Genomic DNA, 14,905 nt, shown 5'->3' on the forward strand with positions numbered 1-14,905 from the left:
CACCACTGTGGATTCAGCAAATATGTACACAAAATAAATTAAGTGGAAGGGCAAAATTTAACTCTACATGTCCAAATTTCTGCCAAACTGTAGCGTACATGATTAGATCATCTTAGAATTTAATGACGACCAATAATATATATATTGTACTTTATATGGTCGGAAATGATATTTCGATTTATTGATATCAGAGACCTGCAGCTGTGTATAGCAATTGCGGTGCATCTCAAAAATACTTGATTTTTCAGCCAAACTGTAGTGTAATTTCAACAGATGGACGAACGGACATGATTAGATCATCTTAGAATTTAATGACGACCAAGAATATATATACTTTATAAGGTCAGAAATGATAATTCGACTTATTGATATCAGAGATCTGCGGCGGTGTATAGCATTTGCAGTGCACCGCAAAAATCAACACAATCAGTTTGTACAAAAACACAAATGATTTTGCGTTGGTGCTGATGTGTATGTGAATGTATCGCTATGAAGCTAGCGAGTGACGCCCGAGTTTTAACTACAAATACAACAAATTTTGCCCCTGAACATTCCACTAAGGAACAGCGGCAAACTTCTCACCTATCAATGAGTGCAGTCCGATTCAAGTTTAAGCTCAATGATTAGGGGCCTCCTTTTTATAGCCGAGTCCGAACGGCGTGCCGCAGTGCGACAACTCTTTGGAGAGAAGTTTTACATGGCCAGTAAAACCCAGTCGTTCAGCGTCATAGGCGGACAAGCTAACCTATGCGCTACGGTGGCCTCCGAGTTTTAACTATCACCGCAAATACCCATGCTCATGTCTCTCTTGAATTAGCGGTGATATAATGAGTGTTTGCCAAAAACAAGGCAAACGCCGCAATTCTATTTTTAGCATAAAAATGTTTTAAAAAAATAAAAAAAAAACTTAAAAATTACTGAACGAAATAAAACATTAGCAATATGAAAAAATATGTTTTATGTTAAAATATAAACGTTTTCTCACAGTTCCAAAGCCACACTGAAATTGTGGTTCGATTCAATGCATTGCGTTGATACGGCAATAGCGTTGTTTGTATTCTTGTTTCCCAACCACTCATAACACCACAATGCAAAAAGACGTTGTTAAAAGCGGTGGTACACAAAGCATAGAAATGAATGTAAGAGTATTCATATGATCACTACTCATAACAGTGTGTTGAACAAAACACCGCATCAATTGTGGTGGCGATAGGTACTAACACCGCATTTCTATCAGTATACCGAAAATCAGAAAAATGCCACTGCATACAGTTCTCTGGTTGATATTCTCGTCCATCGATGGTGGATATAAAAAGCTTAGTTATCCTTGACCACAATATACAAAGTGTAACATTAATTCCAGTGCACCAGATAGTGTGATACTCACCAGCACTGTGTTGCACAGACTATACATGGATAGTCTGGATCCGGCAGAGTAATATTAACAGTAGATGGATTTCTGAAGTGTCTTCCACCAGACCATAACACCATACAGCATTATAGGTCTGTTCAAATTCCACACGATTGCTAAAAGCATTTTTGCAGGTGTATAAATCAAGTGTCGCTTATTCCACAGTGACTCTTTTTTAATTTATTCTTTCTTTCTTTATTTGATCAAATGTTTTCCATAAAAATTACAACATCATATGTTCTATTCAAACACTGTACGTAGCTCCCTCTAATAAAATATAGTTTTAAATATAAATTCGATAAAAGTGTGGTGTTACTAAAAAGAACTCAGATCAAAACGAGTGAGGTAGTAAAAATTCAAAGTACATATATTTGAATTTTTTCTGAACAAAGAAAAAATTACAAACCCAAGTGTATATGCTCAAACAGAAACCCGAATGAGCATCTTAGAAAACGCGACTTTTCTTCCATATGCGGTTAAATGAATTCAGTTCTGACACAACATGAGAATTCCATTACATAAAATTTCAAACCTTTTTTTTTTGGGGTTCCTCAACGTAGTTTAAGTTCTTTTTTAGTTTAATTGAATATAGTTAACATACTAACACATACATACTTTTTGTGGACTCCAATGGACTTACCTTTTTCTTGAGCATATTGAAATTATCAATGATTACTCCTATGAATAGATTGAGTGTGAAGAATGAACCACACACAATGAAGATCACAAAATAAATGTAGGCATATAGATTGGCTTCACGTTGTGGCTGCAAGTCCACACCTCGGGCATCCACAGCATCGGCCATCACCTCCATCCAACCCTCGAAGGTGGCCACCTGCAGCAGGGCCAAATAACCCATACCTACATGATCGAAGGTAATTTTCGAATTGATCCAACTATAGTTTTGCTCAATACAATCCCACTTATCATTGACTTCCTATAATATTGGGGTTTTGGGGATTTAAAAAAGTTTTTATATTATTATACAATTGTTTAATCATCATCAGATGGAGAAAAAAAATTTGAGTTATAAATATAAGAGATAAAAATTGATATTAAAATATTTATTAACTTGTTGGTTAAATTACCAAACTTAATTTACCATACACTAGGTGTTGGACTCATGAATCTAATTATGTAACAATGAAGCAGGGGAGGGGATAGGGGTTTAAATTATTTGAATTATTTTCATTATCAGCTAAGTTTCTATGAAAATAAGAACTAAAACTTTATTTATTGATTATATCGTATAGCAGATTTTTGGTCAAAATTTTCTTAAAAGGGTCAACAATTCATTATATTCCCCCATTACAGCGAGAGAACATATATTTTTTTTTAATTTCTAATTTGAATTGTTGGGTGCATTTCGGTAGAATAATCCATACTTTAGCCCCTAAAATTATTTAAATTGAGAAAAAAGTTATTATAAAATATTTTAGTAATTTTTAGAATTTTTATTATAATTCTTTAGTCATTGTTAAAAATCTTCGGCATAACCATAACATAAAAATAGATAACAAGTAAGAGCGTGCTAAGTTCGGCCAGGCCAAATCTTATATACCCTCCACCATGGATCGCATTTGTCGAGTTCTTTGCGCGCTATCTCTTTTTAGGCAAACACAGAATAATGAAATAAACTGTTATGCTATTGGAGCCATATCTAGTTATAGTCCGATTCGGACCATAAATGAATTGAATGATGAACATTGTAGAAGTCATTGTGTAATATTTCAGTCCATTCGGATAAGAATTGCGCATTGTAGGGGCTCAAGAAGCAAAATCAGGTTTATATGGGAGCTGTATCAAGCTATAGATCGATTCCGACCATATTGCACACGTATGTTGAGGGCCATGGGAGAAGCCGTTGTTCAAAATGTGTGCTAAATCTGATGAGAATTGCTCTCTCTAGAGGCTCAAGGACCCAGATCGGTTTATATGGCAGCTATATCAGGTTATGTACCGATTTGCGCCATACGCATCACAGTTTTTGGAAGTCATATCAGAACATCTCATACAAAATTTCAGTCAAATCGGACGAAAATTGCGCCCACTAGAAGCGCAAGAAGTCAAGACCTAAGATCGGTTTATATGGCAGCTATATCAAAACATGGACCGATATGGCCCATTTATAATCTCAACCGACCTACACTAATACGAAGTGTTTGTGCAAAATTTCAAGCGGCTAGCTTTACTCCTTCAAAAGCTAGCGTGCTTTCGGGTGGGTCTTAGACGCATATTTGGAGGTGTTACAAACAGAATGACGAAATTAGTATACCCACATCCTATGGTGGAGGGTATAAAAATATTAACCTTCATCACCTTTCCAAAGTAAATTCGCCTCTTAAGCAGAATTTTATAATGGATATCAAACCCAGAGCCTGGTTTTAATTGTAAAGAGATATCGTATTTTAAAATCGAAAGTTACTCAACAACGTTACTCATTCCGTAAATTCCAATAAAGTTTCCTATTTAAGGAAGAAACCGAAAATTTGAAAATCCTAACAGATTTGAGAATCAGATGTTTTTTATTGGCTTAATCAAAAAACAGAACCAAAATCTGTTGTTGGTGTCTGGCATTGGATTTTTATTCTGAAATCGATTTCATAAACCCATTTTTGGTTTTTTAAAGTGATCCATTGTAGATTGTTTAAAAGCGTGCACGATTCTTCAAAATTTTGTCAGTCCTTTAGAAGCAGATCAGCATTTAAAAACTTTTTTAGGTGGAATATAATCTCAAAGCTTACATCTTAGACTGTGAGATATTTTTTTTCAAATAGGGAAACGCTTGGAATATTATGACAACCGGATAACTATAACCCCTGCCGACACGACGCACAGTGGGATAGAATGAAAAAAAAAAACTAGTAAAAATAAGCCATATAAGAACGGATAGAGCTAACTCATTGAAATTTGGTTAAAGCTGAGATCATATTCAAAATTTGAATGCCTTGGGTGGTCCTGGCACCTCTTGCCAGTGCTCCAAATTTGGTCACCTTGACATTTCGGAAATGGTTCAGGCTGTCAAATCTTTGTTTATGGTCCGAGTTCCCAATTTTTTTTGCTGCATAGTGCTCAAAAATCCTTACCTTTGCTTGGGGTGTACACAATCTTCACTGGTTTTGGAAATATTAGAATTTCGTGATGAAACAAATGCTATCTCCATCTTGATAACAAACGGTACTGGAAGAAAACGCAGACAGAAAGAAGTTCTGAGTCAAACCGTACATTTTATCGCAGCCACAGTTGTGGTACTGGGTATAGTTGATGTTTCAACCATATATTCCATATAAATTTGCACCTTGCTTGCCATATAAATGGGTACCTTGCTTCTAGGAAATAAAATCCTCATCTGTGTTTCTAAGAAAGTAGTACATACAACTTTGGACGTCCTGTCGGCAAGGATTATCATTATCCGATTGCCATAATATTTCGTATTTTGCTGATTAGAAGCAAAAAGAAAAAAATGGCGTTTCAAAAATAATACTTTTTTGTTTTTTTGGGACACTCTAATATACATATTTAAACATAGTTAAAAGGATATTTTTATATCCACGGCCGAAGAACAGGGGTATATTCAATTTGTCACATCTAAACATTCAATTCCGACCCTATGAAGTATATATATTCTTGGTCGTAAAAATCAAAGATGATCTAGACATGTCCGTCCGTCTGTCTGCTGAAATCACTCTACAAAAAATTTTTAATTTAAAAATGAAGATATTGAGCTGAAACTTTGCACAGATTCTTTTTCTGATCACAAGCAGATTAAGTTCGAAGATGGACTATATCGCACTATATCTTGATATAGCTCCCATAGAGACCGATCTCCCGATTTATGGTTCTGGACCCGCAAAAGCCTTATTTATTGACCGATTTCGCTGAAATGTGGCTCAGCAGGTTTTGTTACGACCGAACTCTCGATATAACAGGAGGCTACCGTAGCGCAGAGGTTAACATGTCCACCTATGAACGCCTGGGTCCGAACCTTGGCGAAAACATCCGAAAACATTTTCAGTGGTGGTTATCCCCTCTGGGGATAATGCTGGCGAGGAACTATGCCATATGAAAAAATGGTATGGCAGCCATGTAAAAACGTCTCTCAAAAGAGGTGTCGCACTGCGGATCTCCGTTTGGACTCGGCGGTGATACACCGAGTTGCGTTAGGTCTCTCAACATCCGTGAATGGTCTAGATCGGATCATATTTTGATATAGCTGACATATAGACCGATCTTCCCATTAAAGTAAAGTTTCATTTATTGCTTGAATTCGCTGTAATTTGGCACAGCGTGTTGTGTTAGACCCCTCGAAATTCATACCTAGTATTGTCTAGATCGGACCATATTGGGATATTGCTGCCATATTGCCCGATTTCGCCTCGACCTTCATACCGAGTATGGTCTAGATAGAACTGTATTTGGGTATAGCTTCCATAGGCTCGTAACAGCCGCATTGCCCAATTTTGGATTTAGCTGACTTGTAGATCGATTTCCTGATTTAACGTCTAAGACCCATTAGAGCTGCATTTATTTCCCGATTTCGCAAAAATTTTGCACAGCGAGTTGCGTTAAGGTCTTGGGGCCAACTACGAGTATGAGTATTGTCTAGATCGGACTATATTTGGATATAGCTGTCATTAAGACCGATCTTCCGATCGTGACAAAAGTCTGCACACATTTTCATACGGAGGTAAGGATCCTCGTCAAGCTCCTGTAGGTGAGCAAGTTTGTTTCGACCCAAAGGGCCGATCGCCGCAGGAACAGGGTCCCTATTGATTATTTAAAGGCGCCAATAACTCGCCTTGTCATATCGAGCATTGTAGGCACTCAGTATTTGTGCAAGAGCCGGTGCCACTCGACCTCTCACTGAGACTCTCCGCTCGATACCGCTGATTATTCACGACTGCAGTTACAGCTACTCTGGATGGAGCATTCCACTTTCCGCTACCTGTGGACGCGCCCTGTAGCTCGCAGCAAAGCTTCTCGTGACAGCAATGAACATCACACAAATCGGACCTTAATGTTTCAGCTTGTCTGGTGCTCACAACTATCGCGTGCCGGCTTAACCGTAGTTGTTGTTGTAGCAGTGTGTTGTACACCGAGACGGCAGCCCTTGCCGATGGAGGATTCCATCGAGTCAATCCGGTTCGTACAACTGGCTGCCATGGGATTAACCGTAGTCGTATGGTCTTGTGGAATTTTTTCCTAAATACAATTCCAAGAATCAGAAATGCGAAGGGCCCCTTAAGATGTTTAAATCCACCAACCCTAATAGAAAAGTTTACAAGAGTGATAAAAAAAAAACTTTTTTTTTGTTAAAAGTTCTTGACTTAAAATTACATTAAAAAGTTAAATTAAAAATAATTATAATAATAATAATTGAAAAATTATTGAAAGTAAACTATACAACTTTATTTTTCAGGGGCGATTGAGAGCACTTTCGACGAGATAGTAAATGTTAGAAAAATTTTTGGCGTTAGATCAGATTCGTGGTCTCCCTCTTTCTTCAACAACACCTGGTGTAAGGTTTTATATTAGCTTATATTTAAGAAAAAACAAATACAACAAAAAAGACATTAAGACTGAAAGCGCATAACTAACCGTCACTGGTAGCAGTTCTCCATCATTATCGACACATTTGAAAAATTTACCACCGAAAAATTGTACACCCATTATAGAAAATATTAACCAAAAAACTAAACAAACTAAAAGTACATTGAAAATTGATGGTATGGCATACATGAGAGCATTTACTACAATTCGCATTCCTTGCCACCTGGAATAGAAATAAAATTTCATGTTCTATACACACAAGTTTGAAAATTCAAATTTGATTTTTTTTGTTGTATAATGGAAACAGAACGGAAACGGAAATTGGATACAAATGGATAGAGAGAGATAGGCACACACACACATATATATTTCGAAAAAATCAAAGGATACACAATCTCTGGACTTTTTGTCGCTTGTTCAATTTTTTATAAATCATTAACAAGAATCAAAAAAAAAAAAGAAAATTTAATATACACACACATACAGGAGAAAAAAACTTGAATTGTGTGTTTGTGTGTAGGAGATTTACATGCGCAATTTTGTTACAGTCGATTACGTGGATTGTGTAATTTTGTGGGGAGAGAGAGAAAAAATTTAATTGAGTTGACTTTTGGTATATGTGTGGTGTAGTATGGGCAGTGGCATAGTGTACCATAAATGTGCTCAAGGATCAACCAAGGGTTGTGTTAAAGTGTGCTTGCTCTTGTGTGGTGAGAAGTTTTAAAATGAAAATTTCAAACTTCAAAGCATTTACAAATATACTAAATAAGCTGCTTTAAATTTTGAATTTTTCACCAAGAAGTGTTTCATTGTTGTGTGCATGAAGTTTGTGCCTTTGAGTAGCGATCGGTCAGTTAGAGTGAGTTATTGGTATTTGAGGTGTTTCAACACATAAAAGTTAAATAGTAATTAAAAAAATAACATGCCAATCTCAAAAACTCATTGAAATTTTTAATTATATTCAACAGAATATTTTTTGAAAAAATATCGAATTTTTTTACAGAATTATATTTGCATTTTTACAAGTCTTTGTTATTAATTTGGAAGTCATTGGAATTATCTTACAAAAACAAAACACACACGTAGAGGGATGGTTTATAAGGATCACTTTGGATGTTTTTCGATTATTTTCATTTGTCATTATTTCTATTCAAAATCCTTAAAGAAAACGATATTGTATTAAATACTTCCAAATTTTGTTTTAAAACTTTTTTCATTTTATGTCATTTTTCTTCTTTTTTGTACAAAAGAACGAAATATTTGGTTTGGTTAAATTTTTAAATTAAATTTTAACAGTGCCAATTTAAAGCATTCAATGTCTAGAATTGCAAAAAGTGGAAATAAAGATAAATAAATATTAAGGTGTTAAGAATATAGAAATAGTGATAGAAAGATGTAAAGATATATATAAATATTTATATAGAGTAGATTAGATAAAGTGAACAAAATACAGTCGGCATATAAGCCGACCTATGGGGATATTACTTTACACCACCTTTAAGAGATTTTATTTAATTTTTGTTTGTTTCTCTATCGAGACGAGCTCAATAATCGGAGATGCAAATGGAAAAGGAAAGCCAAAGAAAGCAACACACACCAACCACTATGAGACGCGCTTCGTCTTTGGTTAGAAGACTTTTCAACCATATTAGGTGTGATGGCTTCAAGTGCAGTGCGTTGCTATGTTGTATTTGAATCATATTAATAGCGAAAACACATCTATGATATAATAACAACATTAACCACGCTCGACAAACCTGTCTATTAGCTGTACTTTTCCCAATGCATGTATTTTTGTGTAATGACAGACATTCTGTCTGTGGCAAATTACACTTTTTCCGTACTACACATGATTTTGTGCATCTGTTGGAAGTTGTATTGATGGCTTCGAACACTAGACAATGGCAACGGCTCACGCCGTTGCTCCGTGGTCCCAGGTTCGAATCCCGGTTGGGCTCTGCCGAACTTGTTAATTTTACTAGTTTTTTGCCTGTTAGGGCGAAGATCGTTAAATTTCACAATTTTTATTTGTTTCTTGTTCGAGATGAGCTCAATGATCGGAGATGCAAAATTTTATTTAATTTAATTTTCATGAACTGAAGATAAAACATGTAACATGGACAAAAACCAGGCAAAGTAGTTCAACAACTCCTGAGAGAGAGAGGGGAGGTTCCATTTCATTTCGAATTATAATATCGAAACCCAGACATGCCGACGGACATAGTTACTTCGATTCAAAAAGTTATTCCAAGTCAAGCGCATTAATTTTCAAATCCTTTTGTGGTGTAAAGTAATTTTTGATATATGTATGTATGTATATATACACATATACATCTGCGATATTTATTTTTGCATTGAAAACTTATTTGCAAACATAATCTATTAAAATATATTTGCGCAATTTTCTCTCGTTTAGAAGTATGAGAAAAAAGAAACGAAACGCTTTAAAATTAACTGCATTCAAAAATACATATATGTATATAAAAAAGACTTAAGATAAAAAATATAAATTTTCCAAATAAGAAACGAAACGCTTAAAGAAAATTTACATATTTTACATAGAACTCATAACATACCTTGATATGGCACGTAAGGGACGTAACGCTCTAAGTGTACGCAAAGAGCGTAAAACTTTTAAATTTTCATTCTCCTCGATCAACAAGGAGAAAACAGAAACCTATTAAAAAAAGATAATCAATAAGATAACAGAGTGATTTTTATTTTTTAACCAGAAAACTTACAAAAACTATAATAAAATCCAGTATGGTCCAAAAACTCGTAAAATATTTGGAAAACCCCAAGGCCAACCATTTGAGTACCATTTCGACCACAAATATCAAGCAAAATGAGAAATTCGTCCAATAGAGTATGCGTTTCAGTGATTTGTTGCTATCCAAATAGATATCCTCGAAACAGAGCGTTATGCTGGAGGCAAATATCAACACCAAGACAAACCACTCAAAGGCTGGAGTATCCACAACAGTCAAGACGGCCGTTCTGACGCGTGTCCAATGTTTAGCAGTCGGTGTATCCATACATGACATAAACCAAGGACAGCGAAAGTAAAAGCTGAGAGAGTAATAGTGAGAACGAGAGGCAGAGAGTGAGAAGGAAAAAATAAAAAAAAAATTAGAATGAAAAACAGCAAAAAAAATAAAACAAACTAAAACAAAACAAGTAAAAGCGTGCTAAGTTCGGTCGAGCCGAATCTTATATACCCTCCACCATGGATCGCGTTTGACCATTTCTTTGCTCGGAATATCTTTATAGGTAAACAGAAGATAATGGATAAGAATTGCTATGCTATTGAAGCTATATCAGGTTATTATGTTGGAGACCATAGGAGATGCTATCTGGATGCTCAAGAAGTAAAATCGGAAGATCGGTTTGAATGGGAGCTATATCTGGTTATGGACAGACTTTAGACCATATTTGGCATATACGTTGAAGGTCAGCAAAATCCAATAAAAATTTCGCTCTCTAGAGGCTCAAGAAATAAAACCGGGAGATTGGTTTACCTGGGAGATGCATAAGGTTTTGGAACGATTTGGACCATACTTAGAACATTTGTTGAATGTCATAGAAAAGGTCATAGTACAAAATTGTAGCAAAGTCGGATAAGAATTGCGCTCTTTGGAGGCTCAAGAAGTTTCATCAGGATATCGGTTTATATGGGAGTTAGATCAAAAAATAGACCGATATGGCCCATTTACAATCTCAACTAACCTACACTAACGGGAAGTATTTGTTCAAAATTTCAAGCGCCTAGCTTTACTTCTTTGCTTGATCATAGTAAAGGTCATTGTGCAAAATTTTAGCAAAATCGCTTAAGAATTGTGCCGTACAGGGGCTTAAGAAGTAAAATCGGGAGATCGGTTTATATGGGAGCTAGAGCTATATCAAGTTTTGGACCGATTTGGCTCATTTACCATCCCAAACTACCAACACCAATAAGCAGCAGCATTTGTGCAAAATTTTAAGCGCCTGGCTTCAATCCTTCGCAAGTTATCGTGCATTCGATAGACGGACGGATATTGCTAGATCGACTTAAAATGTCAAGACGATCAAGAGCCTTAAAGGAATATGTCGGGTTGTTACAAACGGAATGCCGAAATAAGTATACCCCTATCCTATTGTGTAGAGTATAAAAAGTGTGCTAAGTTCGGCCGGGCCGAATCTTGGGTACCCACCACCGTGGATTCTGCTTAAAATGTACCATTATTAACTCAATTTGTATTTTAATTTTTTGTTTGTATTTTAATTATCGGTTAAAAATTTTAGTTCCTGGGGCTAAAGAAGTCTAATCCGAGTTAAATAGGGGCTACAACACTTTTTAGATCGATTCGGATCTTACTTGGCACAGATATTGGACGTCAAAACACAAATCCTTCAGCCAAATTTCACCCAAATCGAATGAATTCAGTCTATAGGGGCTCAAGAAGTCAAAACCGGGGATCGGTTTATATGGGGGCTATATCCAAATCTGAACCGATATGGCGCATATGCAACAACAATAATAAGAAGTACCGGTGCAAAATTTCAAGCGGACACCTTTATTCGTTTTAACGCTATCATTATTTCGATAGACTGATAGACATGGCTAGATCGAATTAGATTGCCGATACGATCACGATTATATAAACATCTTTAGGGCTTCAGATCAATATTTCGAGGTGTTACAAACGGAATGACTAGATAAGTATACCCCTATCCTATGGTGGTGGGTATAAAGTCGGAGAGTAAAATCGGGAGATCGGTTTATATGGGAGCTGTAACAACATATGGACCTAAAAATTCCAAACTTGACGTAGATGTTAGAGATCCTATAGGAATTAAACATGACTAGATCGAAAGGTGTTACAAGCGGAATGACGAAGCAAGTATTCCCCCATTCTATGGTGAAAGGTATAAAAAAATTTAAAAAAAAAAATTAATAAACCAAAAACCTTAAATTTTGCACATAAAAGGAAACATTGAAAATAATAGAGATTTTAGAAAGATAGCTTACTGTTCATAACACTTTTGTGGGAAACAATCATCTGGCACTTTTGGTGGCTTCGAATGTCCGAAACTTGGAAAAGTCATGGGATCATTGTATGCTCCCTGCGAGTTACGTCTCCCACCCACTGTGAGATCGTCTACGTAGGAGACCAGACAATGCCATGGTTTTTCAGTCAGTCGTGAAAATGCAGATTTTTGCGACTGGAGCGCATCGCCGCTCTTCTCTTGTGACCCACCGGCCGATTGCAACTGTCCCACAATCACATCGCCGGCGGCCAGTGCCAGAGCTGATGAGGTATCAGCCGCTCCCGAACTATGAGATTCGGTGCGAGCCGATTGAAATGAAGCAGCTTTGTCTAAGGCCGATTGTGGATGCTCGGAGCGTGACTTCACCTGCAGTCGTCTCTGTTGCTGCCGCTTCTGGTGTTGTTGCTGCTGTTGCGTCTGCTCCGAGTCAACGCTGCTGGCACGTGATGGCACAGCCCTTGGGAGGAGAGGTGTAGTTCGCAGTTGAGCATTGGTGGCATGATAGTGTTGTTGGTGTTCGGTTAAGGCCGTCAGGGGAGGTGTTGCCTTCAGCGAAGACATTTGGACCAGTGTGGGCGGTTCCATAGAAGACTTGAGTGAGACTGGTGGTGTGGGTGGTACAACGGCCGACGACGAATTCGAGGAGTCGTGGTGTTGTTGCTGTTGTTGTTGTTGTTGAGCTAGCTGAGTCAATTGTTTGTGCAGCAGAAGGTTCTCATACGAGTTTGTACTTTTCAGCGAAAGACTATCGATCTTATCCGTAGCATCTACAGTCAGGCATTTCCGAGGCAGCCGCTCCGATTCCATGCGCAGCGTTGATATGGGCTTGTCCTCTTCGGGCACTTCATCGACTCGCTCAATGAGAGACATTCGTTTAAAACGATCAAATTGAGCACTGAAAAGATCACTTTTTCGCCGCATAAAAGGCGATTGGGCGCCCGATGCTTGTGTGGCCGCAATGGACATTGCTTCCACGGAGGAAAATGGAGCTTGTATTTGATCACAGATCTTGCGTATTTCATTGCTTATGCAAAAGTCTTCGTCAATCTTTCGTTGCTTCTCCAAGCTGCGGCGTTTGATCTTCACCGACGCCCGGTTAGTGCTGGCCGGCAAGGAGTGCTGGCGACGCGGTACTGTCGACAGATCATAGCTGTCATAGGGATTCAAAGGTGTAACCACCTCATCGGCCGCCGTGCGCTCTGATGCCCCTGTTATTACCGCTATGTGCTCCAGTATGGCCTTATTAGCCTCATCCGCTGCCGGAGAGGGCTCAGACAACGTTGACAGCCTCCTCTCCAGTGAAGTGGTGGACTTTTTGATCTCCTCCAGTTCCTTTTCGAAACTCTGTATGATATTATCAAACTCGGAGTGCTCCACCAGGGGCACACTCTCATTGTCCTGGCCATTGCCATTGGACGAGTGACTTCCACCATTACGCCGCGATTCAATGGTCTGAAGTATGGAGTTGGAAATGTAGCTTAAATTCGATTTAATGCTGCTGGTAGAGGGCTTGCGCTCCTCCCTTTTGCTCTCCATTACAATCAGAGAATCCGTATCGGCCTCCATGGTGGACCCATAGCCCACCGTATCGCTAAAGTAGTTGTTGCTGTTGTCTAGAGCATCTTCCTGTAAAAATTGAAATAATTCCTTTTGATCACAGTTCAGTAGTTCATCTCTAAGATTGACATGGTTCGACAGTAATTCCTCATGTTCCATGGAAATCGTGTTCAGTGAATGTCCACTTAAATCACGTTTCATGCTTGACACATTCTCATCCTCGGAACGTCGCGAGGGTATTAGCGAACGTTGTGATTGATCGCTCGACTGTGAGAGGCGGTCAAGCGATTTACGATAGCTAGGTGAGCGCGTCAATAATGACTTTTGATATTGCAAATAGGACTCGTCATGTTCTTCACTACAAAGTCGCGTCGATATACGCTCTTGCAGCGAATCTCCTCGCATGTACGAGCCACTACGCTGATCCTGATTATACGGATCAGTATCTGTGGAATTGTATTGGCCCATCATTTGCAATTCGATGGATTCCGTGTAGGTGGTTGGATCATCACGTGAATCATTTGGTTGAGTACCAAAACCGGAAGACATTTGATGTTGCAGGCGACGATCGGCCTGTGGATTTGGGCTATTATTGTCTAATTGGCAGGAACTGGCCACGGTGCCATCAAAGGATGGCATGGCCGTTTGTTGTTGCTGATAGAGCAGCTGCAAGGCTGGTTGGTTGGTTGTTAACATGGGTGAAGAAGTGGAATGATCATGTTGCTGTTGTTGCTGATGCTGATGCTGGAGTTGCTGTTGATGTTGCTGATGCAAATACTGTTGCGACGATGTATATGATTTGCGATCTTCCTCAGTTTCAGCATTATCAATAATGGTGTGAAGGCTCCCTTTGAGGGGAATTATAATGCCAAAATCCGAGCCAGAAATAGGGCGATTCATCGATTCCTGGAAATGAAGGCAAATGAAATGTTGTTATAACTTTTAATAGAAATGAAATGTTTTATATTTTTCTATTGACTGCAATAAAAAAACAAAATCAAGTGGATATCAAATATATGGAAATTAAATTTTATTATTTTTATTAAATTTTTTATTAAATTATTTTTAATCATTTCTATAGAAACACCTTATGGGATACTGATATTAAAATAAAATTTTCCTGTATAGCCCTCGCCATGGATTCTGTTCAAAATTTAACAAATATTGGGGTAGTTTATATGCAGATTGTTTTGAAGAGACTATAACCAACGGGCCGCCCAACCTCCAAAAATCTCCAAGTTGGCATATGAACAAATGTATAAATGTGAACCCGGGAGGTACTTGCCCTTCCTTCAAAATGGCAATCATTGGAGAACGACAACAAGAAGTTAAATGAAAATTGGCATTTTCCCGAATTTT

General features: G+C 37.8%; 1 protein-coding gene across 7 annotated transcripts in view; it reads right to left on the reverse strand.

Moving 5' to 3' along the window:
- The window catches only part of LOC106088042 (sodium channel protein 60E), a 542,226-nt gene that overhangs the window by 29,903 nt on the left and 497,418 nt on the right, over positions 1 to 14,905 (reverse strand). For 6 of the 7 annotated variants that reach the window (XM_059369621.1, XM_059369619.1, XM_059369617.1 and 3 more), the window contains 5 exons: positions 11,970 to 14,452; positions 9,703 to 10,030; positions 9,538 to 9,638; positions 7,010 to 7,184; positions 2,052 to 2,348 (listed from right to left, as the gene is read on the reverse strand). In XM_059369621.1, the coding sequence (XP_059225604.1) occupies positions 2,052 to 2,348; positions 7,010 to 7,184; positions 9,538 to 9,638; positions 9,703 to 10,030; positions 11,970 to 14,452 (3,384 nt within the window). Of the gene's footprint in view, positions 1 to 2,051; positions 2,349 to 7,009; positions 7,185 to 9,537; positions 9,639 to 9,702; positions 10,031 to 11,969; positions 14,453 to 14,905 lie in introns of those variants that run through there. The other variant, XM_059369618.1, reaches the window with a different exon arrangement.

This window comes from Stomoxys calcitrans, chromosome 5 (assembly GCF_963082655.1).
Source record: "Stomoxys calcitrans chromosome 5, idStoCalc2.1, whole genome shotgun sequence".
NCBI classification, from domain to species: Eukaryota; Metazoa; Arthropoda; class Insecta; order Diptera; family Muscidae; genus Stomoxys; species Stomoxys calcitrans.